This window comes from Limulus polyphemus, unplaced genomic scaffold (genome assembly GCF_000517525.1).
Source record: "Limulus polyphemus unplaced genomic scaffold, Limulus_polyphemus-2.1.2 Scaffold812, whole genome shotgun sequence".
Classification (NCBI taxonomy): Eukaryota; Metazoa; Arthropoda; class Merostomata; order Xiphosura; family Limulidae; genus Limulus; species Limulus polyphemus.
The window spans coordinates 358,011-371,219 of NW_013666422.1; the positions used below are offsets into that span (position 1 = coordinate 358,011).

The following is a 13,209-nucleotide window of genomic DNA, read 5'->3' on the forward strand; positions in this document are numbered from 1 at the left end:
TGAAATATATTAATCATTTTTTATACGTATACATGTATGATATTTCAAATTATAGTTTTATAGAATTGATGTTCAGTGAAAGAAAATAGTTTATTATAAAGGCTGGAATTGAAAAAAGAAAGACAACTTTTAAACTTCATGAAGGATATATAGATGTTTGTTTTGTGACCTAACTTTAAAAGTTAATTTTTAATTAAGGTTTGAATTTAATATATTACTTTCCAACATCATTCAATTGCTTCTAATTTTCTTAAAATTGAGTAGTTCTTCAATCTAGAGCAGCTTAATTGGCTTATTCCATGTGTAAACATACTAATTTACAGGAAAGGTCCAACTGTAGATCTTTGGAACCTACATGCTGCAATTTAATTTTCTGGTTTCTAACCTTCTTATTCCATATGACTGTTCCACCATTGGTACCATACAATACTATCCTGAGGTCATGATTCAAAACCTCACAATAGCTGTACGTAAAGGATGCCTGAGGAACATGGCAACACAAATGCTCTCTTTTACAAGCTTTATAATTTGATATCATTTGTGTCATTCATTTGATATGGATTGCCAGGTTATCTGATATTTTGGTATAAATGCAGCTCAAGTTATTGAAATCTGTATGCTGCATTTTGATAAACAATAATAAACCATTTTGTTTTGTAAGAAAAATGAGTGTATAAGCAGCATGAAACTTTAAAAGAGGTGAATCATCTTTGAAAAGGGGTACCAGACCCATGTGTTAGATTGACAAAATCAGCCACTGGTGTTGAGTACTAATAGAATTAAGGCAATCCTTAAGAAATATTATTGTGAATAATTTCACTAAACAAAGAGATCTCGACGTTAATGATAGTGCAAAAATGTATACAAAATGTGGAAAAAGTTTTCTTTTTTTTAAATCAGGAGAGTTAAAATTAGATGAATGCTGGAATATTCAGTATTTTAGTTCACAAAATTTTGTATATAATGAAGTATATGTGTGTAAGTCAAAGTTGGCTAGTATCTTGACATTGCCAGTTGTTCTGAGGAACTAATTGAACACATTTTGATGAAATCTGGTAGAGGAGCTTTGGTGGACCTCTAACAAATTATGATTAAATGTATAAGTAAATGGATGAATGGTTTGAGTTGAGCAGCCATTTCAGTTTTTACTACATGAAGCCATTGCCAAAGGAAAGTGATGTTTAACAATGCAAATAATATGGTTACTTATGTTGCTTGCTTCTTTTAAGTAGACATTCATGGTGAATGATGCACAAGTGCACAGATTTCCTACTCTGTGAAGCCAACAAAATAAATGCCAAGCAAGATAAGATAGTTCAGAAATGAATTACTACAACAACAACAAATAACTTTAAGAGTTTGTTTAATATTCTTTTGTTAGTACTGAAGTTTCCTTATTACTTTTAAACAATTCTGAATTACAAGTTCAGTACTTTGTTTATGCATTAATTTTAAATTAAATTTTTTTCTTATTTTATAAAGTAACATGTTTTTGGTAAAAATTGTAATATTTTGTAATATTAATATGAGAACAGGGTGATTCAAACAAATCTGATCAGATTTAATATTGATGAATTTCACAACTTACAGGTGGTGTACATTGTAGAGCAAAAACATAGTCGAGCAGCAGCAGGCTACATAAAACTACAGCAAGATAAAAACCCTAATTGGACTCTTTTCTGTCCCACTGATTCAAAAATACCCAGAATTTTTGTTCCTATGAATGAATGTCCACAAGGTGAGAACATTTGTCTTTTTTACAAGTAAATTTTGATAGCTAAAGTGCTTTACTGGTGGTAATGTTTAGATAAGGCATTTGAAAATAACATTGTACTTCATTACCCATTTAAGCCGTCTCCAGCCATTATTAGTCTCAAAGTGGGTTCCTCGTCATCGAAATCGAAATTGTAGTTGTAAGTTGTAATGATGTTAAAAAAAAAACAAACACAAACCCAATTTTTGTCCATTCTGAAATATCTTAGAAAATGTTGTAATATTTTATGATCTGTTTAATTATTCTGAAAAATATCGTTACATGCGGTTGTTTCTTATTGTTGACTTGGAAAAAGTACTATACTGCATGTTACTTTATCCAGTATAGTTCAGTAGCTTATAAGCTGAACACTGCATAATAAAGTGCTTGAAAGTAAAATAGGGTGAAGAAAATTCTTCCAAAAATTAGGATATTTATTATTTTATGTAATTTCTTAAGTACCTTGTAAATTAATATACTTCACAATTCTGAACACAAGTTTGAAAGTTTAGACATAGTTAGTTGTGTAATATTTTTGTTTTTAGTGCTGATGTAACCTGTTATGATTATGAAACAATAACAGATGGAATATAAAAATATAAGTATTTAAAGTCAACATTTCATAAAATAGAATTACATGTACCTGGGCAGAACTTTTGACTCAAGTGAATTTTTAAGTGATTGTAAAATGAAACTATTTAAATGATAAAACAGCAAGAGAAGTTGAATATACAGGAAAACATGTAAAACAATTAAGAAAGCAACAATTTATAGTTCTCCAGGAAACATTCTGGAAACTGAGTCATCAAAATAGGCTTAACAATCTAAAGATTTGGAAACATCATTTAACAGTAAGTCTATGACTATAAGATGTATTGGTCACTCAAAAGGCTTCTAAAATCATTTAAATCTTTTTAAGTATGTAAAAAATTAACTGATGAAAAATGGTAAATATCGCCTCAACAACACTTTACAATCACAGTATACATTTCATTCCTACTTGTACGTAGGACTTATTAACCTACATCTTATCCAAGTCATCACAAAACTATTGTTTTCGTTTTATATGTTATTTTCATAGATTTAAAATATGGGAAAAACATTTTAATCTCAACAGATAGGCTATCTTACTCTTGGGTAGCTGCATTGCTGCTTGTGGAGATGTCTTTATGACTGTTACCTTGATGCTAGGTTTTGGACATTAATTATGATATGGAAAAAATATTAGTTTTTTAGCACAACATCTATAAAATGTTGTACTTAGCCTTCCACACTCATGGCTCTCTACACTGCAATTTTCTGTTAGTGGAGAGTGTTTATGATGGCATCTTCATGTCTTGATTTTACCTAGGACTTATTTGCTCTGAACAATGTGCTTTTCAAATGGCATTATTTGCTTTTTTCTTTAACCTCTGAGAACATGCTTTACTACTAGTGTTAATGGAATTCCTTTTACATAACATGTAAGTTCTCCCATAGGAGTGGAAAACGTCCAAGTAAATAAAAAAACAACTGAAATATATATATGTATGTAAAAATGGTTCTTTGTATTCTAGTTTTACTAATAAATGATGAATATAAATAATAAAGATCAAAAGTTTGCATTAGATCGTAATAAATTATTAACTCATGTAGTATTAATAAATTTCAAGGATACTGTGGAAAAACAGGTATTATGACACAAATTACATTAGTTGTCTATGTATTGAAATGCTTCATACTATTTAGCTACAATTTGGTGTAAAGTAACTTAAAGTTAAAATTCTAATATGATGATGTAATTTGTATCCTTACAATGTGAAGTATTAGTTCGTACTCTTCTATTCAATCCTGTGCTAAAGCCTGACTGTTAGAACTTTTAAAATGGTCATCTATAGTTTGTTTAAAACTAGGTAATATAAAGTTTCATGAACAAGTTATCATGTATACTTGTACTGTTTCTTCCACTTGCGAAATAAAATCACCTTGTGTTATTAGTGTTCTTTTATACTAAAAACTTCTTAGATTAAGCTATGTTCTGTGAATGTATTACTATAAAGGATTCATAGCAAATTAACTTCACGGGTGTGGATATTTAGCCTATAGCAAATGACTAAAAAAAAAAAATTGTACTTTACCCTTAGTAACATTTGTAGATAATATAAATAACCAAGGTTTAATTTGTTGTGTAAAGTTATGTGGTTTGTGGACTGCAGAATTTTAGTCAAAATCTTTAAAATATACTTAGTTAAAACTTCCAATTTGTTGAGTTTACACCTACTATCATTGAAATGTTTTCTTATTTTGTAAATTTTTTATAAGAATTGTTTATATAGTACTGCCTCATTATGATGCTACCATCCGGAACCATGTGCACCCGAGAAAAATATAGGTGGTGGAGTGTTATAACCAACTAGTTTAACGACCTCAGTGATAGTCAATAGTTTTCTATGCAACTATGAATGCACGTGGCTAGAAGAATGCCAATGTGATATTAAATCTGTCCTTTACAAACACTACATCGATGACACTTGCTTGCTATTTCGACAGTCGAGTCACATTTACAAATTCCTTTCTTACCTTAATTCCCAACATCAAGTTCACATCTGAACTTGATATTCACATCTCTGGGCTTTGCACTCAAGACTTTTTGTTTTTTTTAATTTTATTTTGTGACAGTGTGATGACTTTAGCCCCTGAAGCCACATACATGGCAGTGAGTTAAGCAGCAGATGATACTAAATTTTTGGGAGCCAAGGCACCACAGCATTATATCCGAGAAAACGTTATAACCAATAGCATTATAATGAGGCAGTACTGTAATTAATATCAAAGGACCTAGGGAGTGTGTTTTGTTAATACACTAATCAAGGATTGTTTCTTTTGTTTCAAAACATAAAAAAGGTGTGACAGAATTACAAGTTAATGTTAAAATACTATTAATTAATCTATCCCTACATATTTTAGCTTGGTAGTATGGTATTATTCTGTTAATTTTTTCTTTCTTCAACATTTTTTCTAAAAATCATAATAGGGTTCTTTGAAAGACCTGCAGATTTTGCTAAAACCTTATTCATAGCAAGAATTACTCACTGGGACAGAAGTTCTACATTTCCAAGAGGGTTAGTATTAATATATTACCTGTTTGTTTTACACCATATTATTCTTGAAATGTGTCAAATGAATAATTAAATAAGACTATCAGTTAATTAAAACTTTATTTAATACAAAGTAAGTACATTCTTATAGAATTTATTTTAATTTTTACACGTTTTGTTGCTTTTTCTAAATGTTTTTTTTTTAATTTTTCCACTAAAATTAATGTATACAGTAATGTAAAAATTATGGATACATGTTAGCAATACGCATACAGAAGTAATGGTAACTAGATTTGAATTAATAATGCTACAAACATTAACTCAGAAAATACTAGGGAAAAGTGTAGTAAGTTATACAACACACTAATACTCTGTAAGTAAGCTCATTGCTTTACACAGAGCATTACACCTTGTTTTCATGTTGCAGTACAGTTTATCAATGTATGATTATAGAATATTGTTACATTTGTCCTGTATTACTTTCCATAATTCAGCCAAGTTGTCCTTTGACCCCCCCCAGATTTTATGTAAGACCATACACTCTCAAGAATGTTCATATTCGAACCTTGTGGAAGCCAAACCATGGTTGTGAGTGTTCCATTGGCCTTTCCACTGTAATTTTATAAAGATATAATTTTACCAAATATGCTGTAGTCTTGCATCATTGTCTTGCTGGAAGACAAATCCCCACCAATTGAGTCATGTTACTGAGTGAATGGCATGATGGATCAGATTGTGACTTGTCATCAATCAGTGTACCATCAGTTTTTTTATAGATAACTGGCACCATTGTCTTAGTTGCAATCCCAAATTGGTACTTTTACTCCACCATACTTCACTGTAAATGTACATTGACATTAAGATACTGTGTGACTCTAAGCTGTTGAATGAACTGTTACTGATTGTTGCTGAACAATTGAAAATTGAATTCATCTGTAAAGAGTATACACCTCCAGCTTTGTTCATTGTGCTCTTTGTGTTTCTACGACCATTTCAACCTTTCAATTTGGTTTCCTCTTCTTAGCAGCAGTTTTTGAGCAGTTGTATGTCCATTAAGACCATTTCATGCTAATGCGTATCTTACTATTCTTAAAGTGACATTCACTCCTGTATTTATGGCAAAGTTATTGCCAAGATATGTAATCAACTATTATCTATTTCATAAAAAACTTAACCTGGGATACTGAACATCACATTTAGAAAGAGTTTGGGTTTTTTATCTCTACTACTATTATTAACAGTATCAATTTTATACACTCTTTTCGGAGTCTTGACTACATCTCCTACTGAAACTTGGATTTTTTACATGATTGTTATGCTGTATTTCAGTCCTGACAGGCATGACTGGAACCACCCTTCTACTACTGGGGCATAATGTGACTGCCTGTACTTCTGTAGGCTTTGTACTGGTATGTCCTTTCTGGCTGATAGGATGACAGTCAGTCACTGTGTACACTCTCAACATGTGACTGTGTTTTGGTGCACTTTTATTTTAACATGATAAATTGGGTGGTATTTCCATAACATTTGATTTTTGTACTCTCTTTTTTTTCCTCTCCATTTCTATAATTATGTCCAGTATTGTGTATTTCCTACCAGTCTATTGTTGATGATTTTTTGTCATGCTGTTTTATTTCCTATTTTTGTGATTGAAAAGCTAGTTAATTGAAACATTGGTTGAAATTGTAGGGAATTTCAATATGTTGTGCTGATCTCTCCTAAACTGCTTTTTTTTTCCACCAAATGCTTTTGTGTTTTATCAGGGCACTGAATATGTAGTAAACAATCAAATTAATTAAATTCAAGTGGAAAGTTATCTGTACAGCTCCATCACATGTAATACATGTGGAAGTGAAAATCATAATTTACGTTTCAATGACAGTTTTTTCAGATTTACAGCTCTCATTATGTGTCAAGTGTAAAGTCAGTTTTTTTTCTCTTATCTGCAGTTATAACTGAGTTTGTTATTTTCAACATAATTTTAGCCATGATTTTTTTTGTGTATAAGTAACTAGAAATATCTGTAAATGAGACACAATATTACTAGAAATTTCCTTGGTGCAAATCAAATATGATGGTTTAAAGCTATCATAGACATTGCAAGAATGTATTCTGTAACACTCTTACATTAATTTATTCATGTTTTGTATTAGTATTTAACAAATTATAAACATCCAAAAAATAAACCAAAGAATAGAAAACACATTTAAAACTTTTTCATTTGCTCAAGAGTTATGTAATTCACTAGATTCGTGGCATAGTTTGATTTAGTGTTTAAGGGAATGTGTTTCTGCCATAAGTTTAATTTTCAATTTTTTGTGTAATATAGCTATTTTCTTGTAATACAAAGTTATTATATTAATTAATACTTTTAATGTTGTAATGTTGCTGAGTGTGTTTTCATCTTAGGACATTGCAGCGTAGCCTTGGGGAGGCAGGACAGATAGAACCAGAGACAGAAGGAATTCTTTTGGAGAATGGTGTTGACTATAGTGAATTTCCAGAAGAGTGTTTGCACGGATTACCTACAGATATCCCATGGCAGATACCTGAGGTACCAGTTCACTTCTTTGATGATCAATAAAATTGCATTAGTCTTCTTTTAACTCTTCATTCATAAGTATAAGATTACCCATTTTGTTAGTTGAAAACCTAAACATTAAATAATGTACTAATTTAATTCTGTATTTAAGAAACGAGATATTCATTAAAAAGAACATTTTTGAAATTTCTACATTTAATTTTTTAAGTGAATGTGAGTACAGAAGTTGAATTCATTAATTATAATTGCTTTTGTTTAATTTGATTATTTCTGAAAGGCTTAGTAATAAAACATTTTAAGGTCTCAATATTTGTCTCTCCTTCAGACAGAGCTCATACAGCGGAAAGACTTTCGTAACCACTGTGTTTTCACTGTTGACCCTTCAACTGCACGAGATTTGGATGATGCTCTCTCATGCTGCCCTCTTGGAGATGGCCTCTTTGAAATTGGAGTCCACATTGCTGATGTCACTTTTTTCTTAAAGGAAGACTCACTGTTAGATTTAATAGCAAGAAGTAAGGCCACCAGTGTGTATTTAGTTCAGAAGGTAAAGAAAGTAGTTGTTTTATTGAGAGGTCTTCTTGTTATAATATAAGAAAATGAAATAAGAATGTTATTTTAAGTTTATTAACTGATGTCAGTGTTTTTAACAGTTGCTTTTCCTAAGTTTTCCAAGCCATGGTTATTTAAGTACAGTGTTGAAATTTGATAGGTTGGATAGGATACATGATGTTTGATTCAAGAGTCAGTGCAAATATGTATTTTTGTTTTAAATGGTTGTTATATAAAACTCAAATGAGCATAAATTTATATTTTTATAAGGTATAGTGACACAGAATGGTAACTTGAAAAATAATTTATCAGTTGAATATTGTAAATATTATATTGTATGTTTCAGAATTAAAATTTAATAGAATAAATTAATGTATTGCAGACTATTAGTAAGGTGCCCATCAAAATTTGATAGTTATGAAAAAAATTGTATGTAATTTACCCTTTTTTTCCTTCCTTTTTTACATACTTATTTGTCCTTACACATCTACTGATAATTAACTTCTATTCATTGATCAATTTAAAGTTTATTGGTAGAGTACCTATGAATAAATAGATACAACCTCACCCATTTAAAAATACAAGGTACAATAACTCTTGTTGCCTTTGTATAAACTTATCATGATTAACCTTTGTATATAGAGGTGTTTAGCAGTATTCCTTTAAAGAAACATGGTATGATGACACCATGTATTCTGAATAAGTTTTTTTGAAAGTTAACATTTTTGGTGTTGAAAAAGTTGTGATAGAGGAAAGAAAAAAATGTTTAGTTTGTGCAGATCCCCAGCCTTGACTGATTAATTTGGTAGCTTAGTTAAAGTCCAAATCTTTGTGGTAATAAATTTATAACTGTCCAAACAAGGAGAAAAAAAAAAGAAACTGCATGACAATTATATATACAGGTAGTTACAATAGACACCAAGTGATGGCATCTTTTATTCTTTGGACCAAGGTATCCTGAACCTGTGCTGGAGTAAGAACTGTGTGATGCCACTAGGCATTCAGGGCGTCATTCCAACCAGTGAATTAAATTAGCACTGTTAAGTCATGAATATATATATATATAAATTTTTTTACTAAATATTTTTTTGTGATTTATTAAACCTAGCCTACTTTTAATTTCTCATGGGTGTTCTGTTTATAATAATATTCTGGTGTGTTCATTCCATTTCTAACACTAAGAAAACCATTCTTGTTTGGATGTGTAATTTACCAAGTTTACTGTTTACATTCACAATTGTCACAGTAATAAAAGTTGTAAATCAATACTAGATTAAGTATATATATTTACAAAAACAAAAGAAATCTAGAATTGTACTGTAACTTAAGGACAATTCAAAATATTCTTCAAAGAAAAAATATTTTGATAGTGAAATTTTGATTATGTGTTTATTTTATAGTAAATCACCATATTTAAAAACAACTTTTAAGTAGTACTATTGTGTGAGGTTGCTGGAGCTGCTTTACCTTTTTGTTTGAGAATGTAATAGCTTAACTTTTAATGATTTTGATTCTTATATGAAATCTTATTTAAGTAAAATAATTAAAATTATAAAAATATTGAGTTTAGAAATCCAAGAAACAAGTGATCTTTTATGAATTTCTGACTCAGCTTGTATTATGCCAATACTATGTCTTAAGAAGACCCCAAGATGTTAACATTATTCCTATGTAAAGAGCAATGATTCATGTCAAAGTGTATCTTTCCAGTATTGAAACATTTAAACACCCAGGTTCTTTCAATCTCATGAATTTTGTAAACATAAAATCTACAGGTATTTTACATTTATAATAAAGTAATTGCATTTTTTATTAAATTTTTTCTCTAGGAAGTATAGTTAAACACAAGACATAGTATGTAGGGCCTTTTTACAGGGTTAGTCACACAAAAGTACAGTACAACCTTGCATGTAAACCATAATCTTAATGGTTGTACAATTTGAAAAACTTAGTTTATTCTTTTACTAAAGTTTATTTGTTGCTTCCAGTATTTGTGTTAATATCCAACCATAATAGATTATTGGTATTTTAGTGGTACAACCTCTGTCAGAAGCACTTCAAATATTCAAAATTCAGTTTTTGCACTGGTCCAACAGTAGGTCAGTGGTAAGTGTATAAACGTGCAGCACTAGACCCAATGGTTCAGTTTCCCACAATGTACAGAGTGCGGATAGTCAATTATGTAGTCTTGCACTAAAAACAACAACCTTTGCACTGTTATCAATGTTACGTATATGCCTTAATAACAACACTGAAACCTCGGTTTATCCTGAACTGAAAGGTAAAACAAGTAATCATAGTCTTTCAACTGTAGTTTTTCTTCTTCGTGTGCTTCTGACTAAAAAAGCTAGGATATTAACAACTTGGGATAATTCATGTAAAATAGTTGTTCCAGTGCTATTTTAAGTTTTCTGGTACAATTTTGCAAATTTGTATTGTTCAGTTAAGATTTGCAATGAAAAATTCATTAGTTGGAGCATTATTACCTGCCTTCTGAATTATAGCAGTGTTAGAGGTGATATTTGAATATAAGGTCATATTTCATACTGATGTTTGAATATATGGCCACCTTTCATATTTTCATACAAGTCATACCATCTAACAAGTACATATACTTGTAGAAGAAAATATAAGAACAAAAAGTGAAACAGAACCAAAAAACCGTTTGTTGCAAGTTAATGAGAAATATTTGCATCATTTAATTTAAATATAAGCACCTAGTCTCTTGTTAGTTAGTTTTTCCTCACAGTTTTTTGAAAAGCTTCCTTGAATTCTTTGTAAACAACTGTGCAGGTATTATTCTAGATGCAGGAAATATATGAATTAAGAATAAACTCCAAACAGTTTAGTTAAAGAAAAAGATTTGTAACATTTAATGCATTTTGTTTGTTTGTTTTTAGCCCCAGGTTTTTAAAATACTGTTTTGAAGTCTTTGTGAACAGAGAAAAATTTGCACCAGTTAATGTATGCATCTAGTCTGTTGTTTGTTTGTTTGTTTTCATCCCAGTTTTTTGAAATGCTACCATGAATTCTTCGTGAATATGTATGCAGCCTCTATCATGATGAAGAAAATATATGAGTTAATAGTTGAAACAAAGAAAGTTTAATGTGGTTAAATAGAAAATTTTGCTACCAGTTAATTTATACCTCTAGTCTGCTTTTAGTGAGTTTATTTTTTCACCTCAGGTTGTTCCAATGCTACCTCGAATTCTTTGTGAACAACTGTGTAGCCTTAATCCAAACGAAGATCGGTTAACATTTTCTGTTGTATGGACTCTGACGCAGGAAGGCACTGTAGTTAATGAATGGTTTGGCCGTTCTGTAATACGTTCATGTGTGAAACTTAGCTATGAGCATGCGCAGGTAAGGTGATTTTTTTTATAGTATGATTTAATTTAACAACATGTGAGTTGCAGTATACTTCTATCTATTATTATTTATCATTAAAACAATCTTTTAAACTCTCTTGATAAAGAATGAAATTTTGGGGAAGGAAATTCCACAAAGTCAGATTACCATTAATGCAAACTTGAGAGCTTTGTCATGTCAAGTGCTTTATTTATGTGAGATAACAATGAATTTTAATTTTTCATTTGTTAAAAATAATTCTAGAAATATTAAAAATGTAGCCTAATTTACCCATTACCATTTTAATTATTTTCAATTTTCTACATGCACCTGTGTGTGTGTGGTATCAGTCCCTTGGACCAACCTTGTATCTGTGAAACTACATAGTAATATTTGGTATAATTCTGACTTGTATATATATATATATATATCTTCACAGAATTTGGGAAGCACTACAAGTCTTTATACAAAAAAAAATCAAATTTTTTGGTAAAATATTTTAACTAAAGATTTGTCTTTGAATTTCAGAAGCTTTATTGTGTTATTCTGACTCACAATGTGACTATTTTTTTTCTTCTTACCATTTTCATATTTCATTCTCCTAACCTCTTGAACCTCCTGAATAAATATCCAAAGTTTGTTTTCTTCAGGAAAACCTCATACTTTTTTTATCTTTTATTTTTCTCTATTCTACCATTAACTGTAGCAAGATCATCAATGTAAAGTGAAATGAAAGTTTGAAAAATATGAAATATATAAATAATATCTTTTTTCTTCTATGGTTAATTCATTTTGTTTGATTGTTGGTTTCAATTATTAACCTTTTCTTATTATTTTATTTTATTATTCTATTGCTGTGCTTTATACCTATTGATCCAGTAATCCTCCCAACCAAAGCAATAAATCACAGCAGAAGCTCATTAGCCAAGCATCATAAACACCATGAATGAAGCATGCTGTTTTTGCTCCAAATAAAATTTAAGAACACAAACAATGTATCGTGCACTAGAATAGAATGTCCAAAACTACTGTTCTATAACTGTTTTTTTAATTAAGCTATAAATAGGTTAAAAAAAGATTGTCAGCTGCTCGTAACTCAAGAACAAACAAAAAATCTGAGGGAACTGTCTACATATGCCCACAAAAAAGAAATAACCATAGTAAGACTAGTAAGGACAAAAAAGCAATTTTTTTATTGGTTATAAACATGTGTATCAAATAAAGGATTCATGGTTTTGACATATTCCTTCAAAACTAAGATAGATGGGAGGGGTTTCAGTTGTGGGTTGAACAAACTTATTTATATTTCAGCAGATGAAGAATAGAGATTCTAATTTTATATTCAGACATATCATTATCTATAGTTCATGTCTAATTGGTTGGACAATGAAACCTATATATGGGAAGAGAAAATATCTACAAATGAGAATTGATAAGAGAGATTGAAGACTTTAGATATTTCCTTTTGAAGTTAAGAAATTAAAATTTAAATAATATAAAACATTGAAGTAATGTTTTAACTTTTTCACTACGGTCTTGGTACCAGGGACCAACCTCGTAACCATTTTGTGCTTGTTATAGTTTTCATACTATAACTTTTAATACATTAAGCATATCTTCACGAAATTTAGCAGATTATCAGTAAATGTTTCAAGGCTTTTGTACACAAAATATCAGATTTTTTATGTAATGATTTGCTCATGCATTTTTTCTTTTTGAATGTTGACTATCCAATATGTAAAGTAATTTTGATTTTAAGATTAAAAATACTTCTATGCATCAGAAAATTGTAAAATTTCACATACAAAATCTTTATAACTTTCATATAATTATCAAATGTTTTTTTGGAAAAAACCTATTTTATCTGTTACCGTATTTTTCGGAATATAAGACGCACCCTTATTTTGAAGACAAAGTTTGGGGGGAAAAAAGCTAGT

General features: G+C 30.0%; 1 protein-coding gene across 4 annotated transcripts in view; it reads left to right on the forward strand.

Annotated features, from left to right (window-relative positions):
* Positions 1 to 13,209, forward strand: part of LOC106460666 (DIS3-like exonuclease 2) — an 80,890-nt gene that overhangs the window by 41,328 nt on the left and 26,353 nt on the right. For all 4 annotated transcript variants that reach the window (XM_022387428.1, XM_013920392.2, XM_022387427.1 and 1 more), the window contains exons 8-12: positions 1,591 to 1,738; positions 4,767 to 4,854; positions 7,240 to 7,384; positions 7,698 to 7,919; positions 11,111 to 11,287. In XM_022387428.1, the coding sequence (XP_022243136.1) occupies positions 1,591 to 1,738; positions 4,767 to 4,854; positions 7,240 to 7,384; positions 7,698 to 7,919; positions 11,111 to 11,287 (780 nt within the window). The remainder of the gene's footprint in view (positions 1 to 1,590; positions 1,739 to 4,766; positions 4,855 to 7,239; positions 7,385 to 7,697; positions 7,920 to 11,110; positions 11,288 to 13,209) is intronic.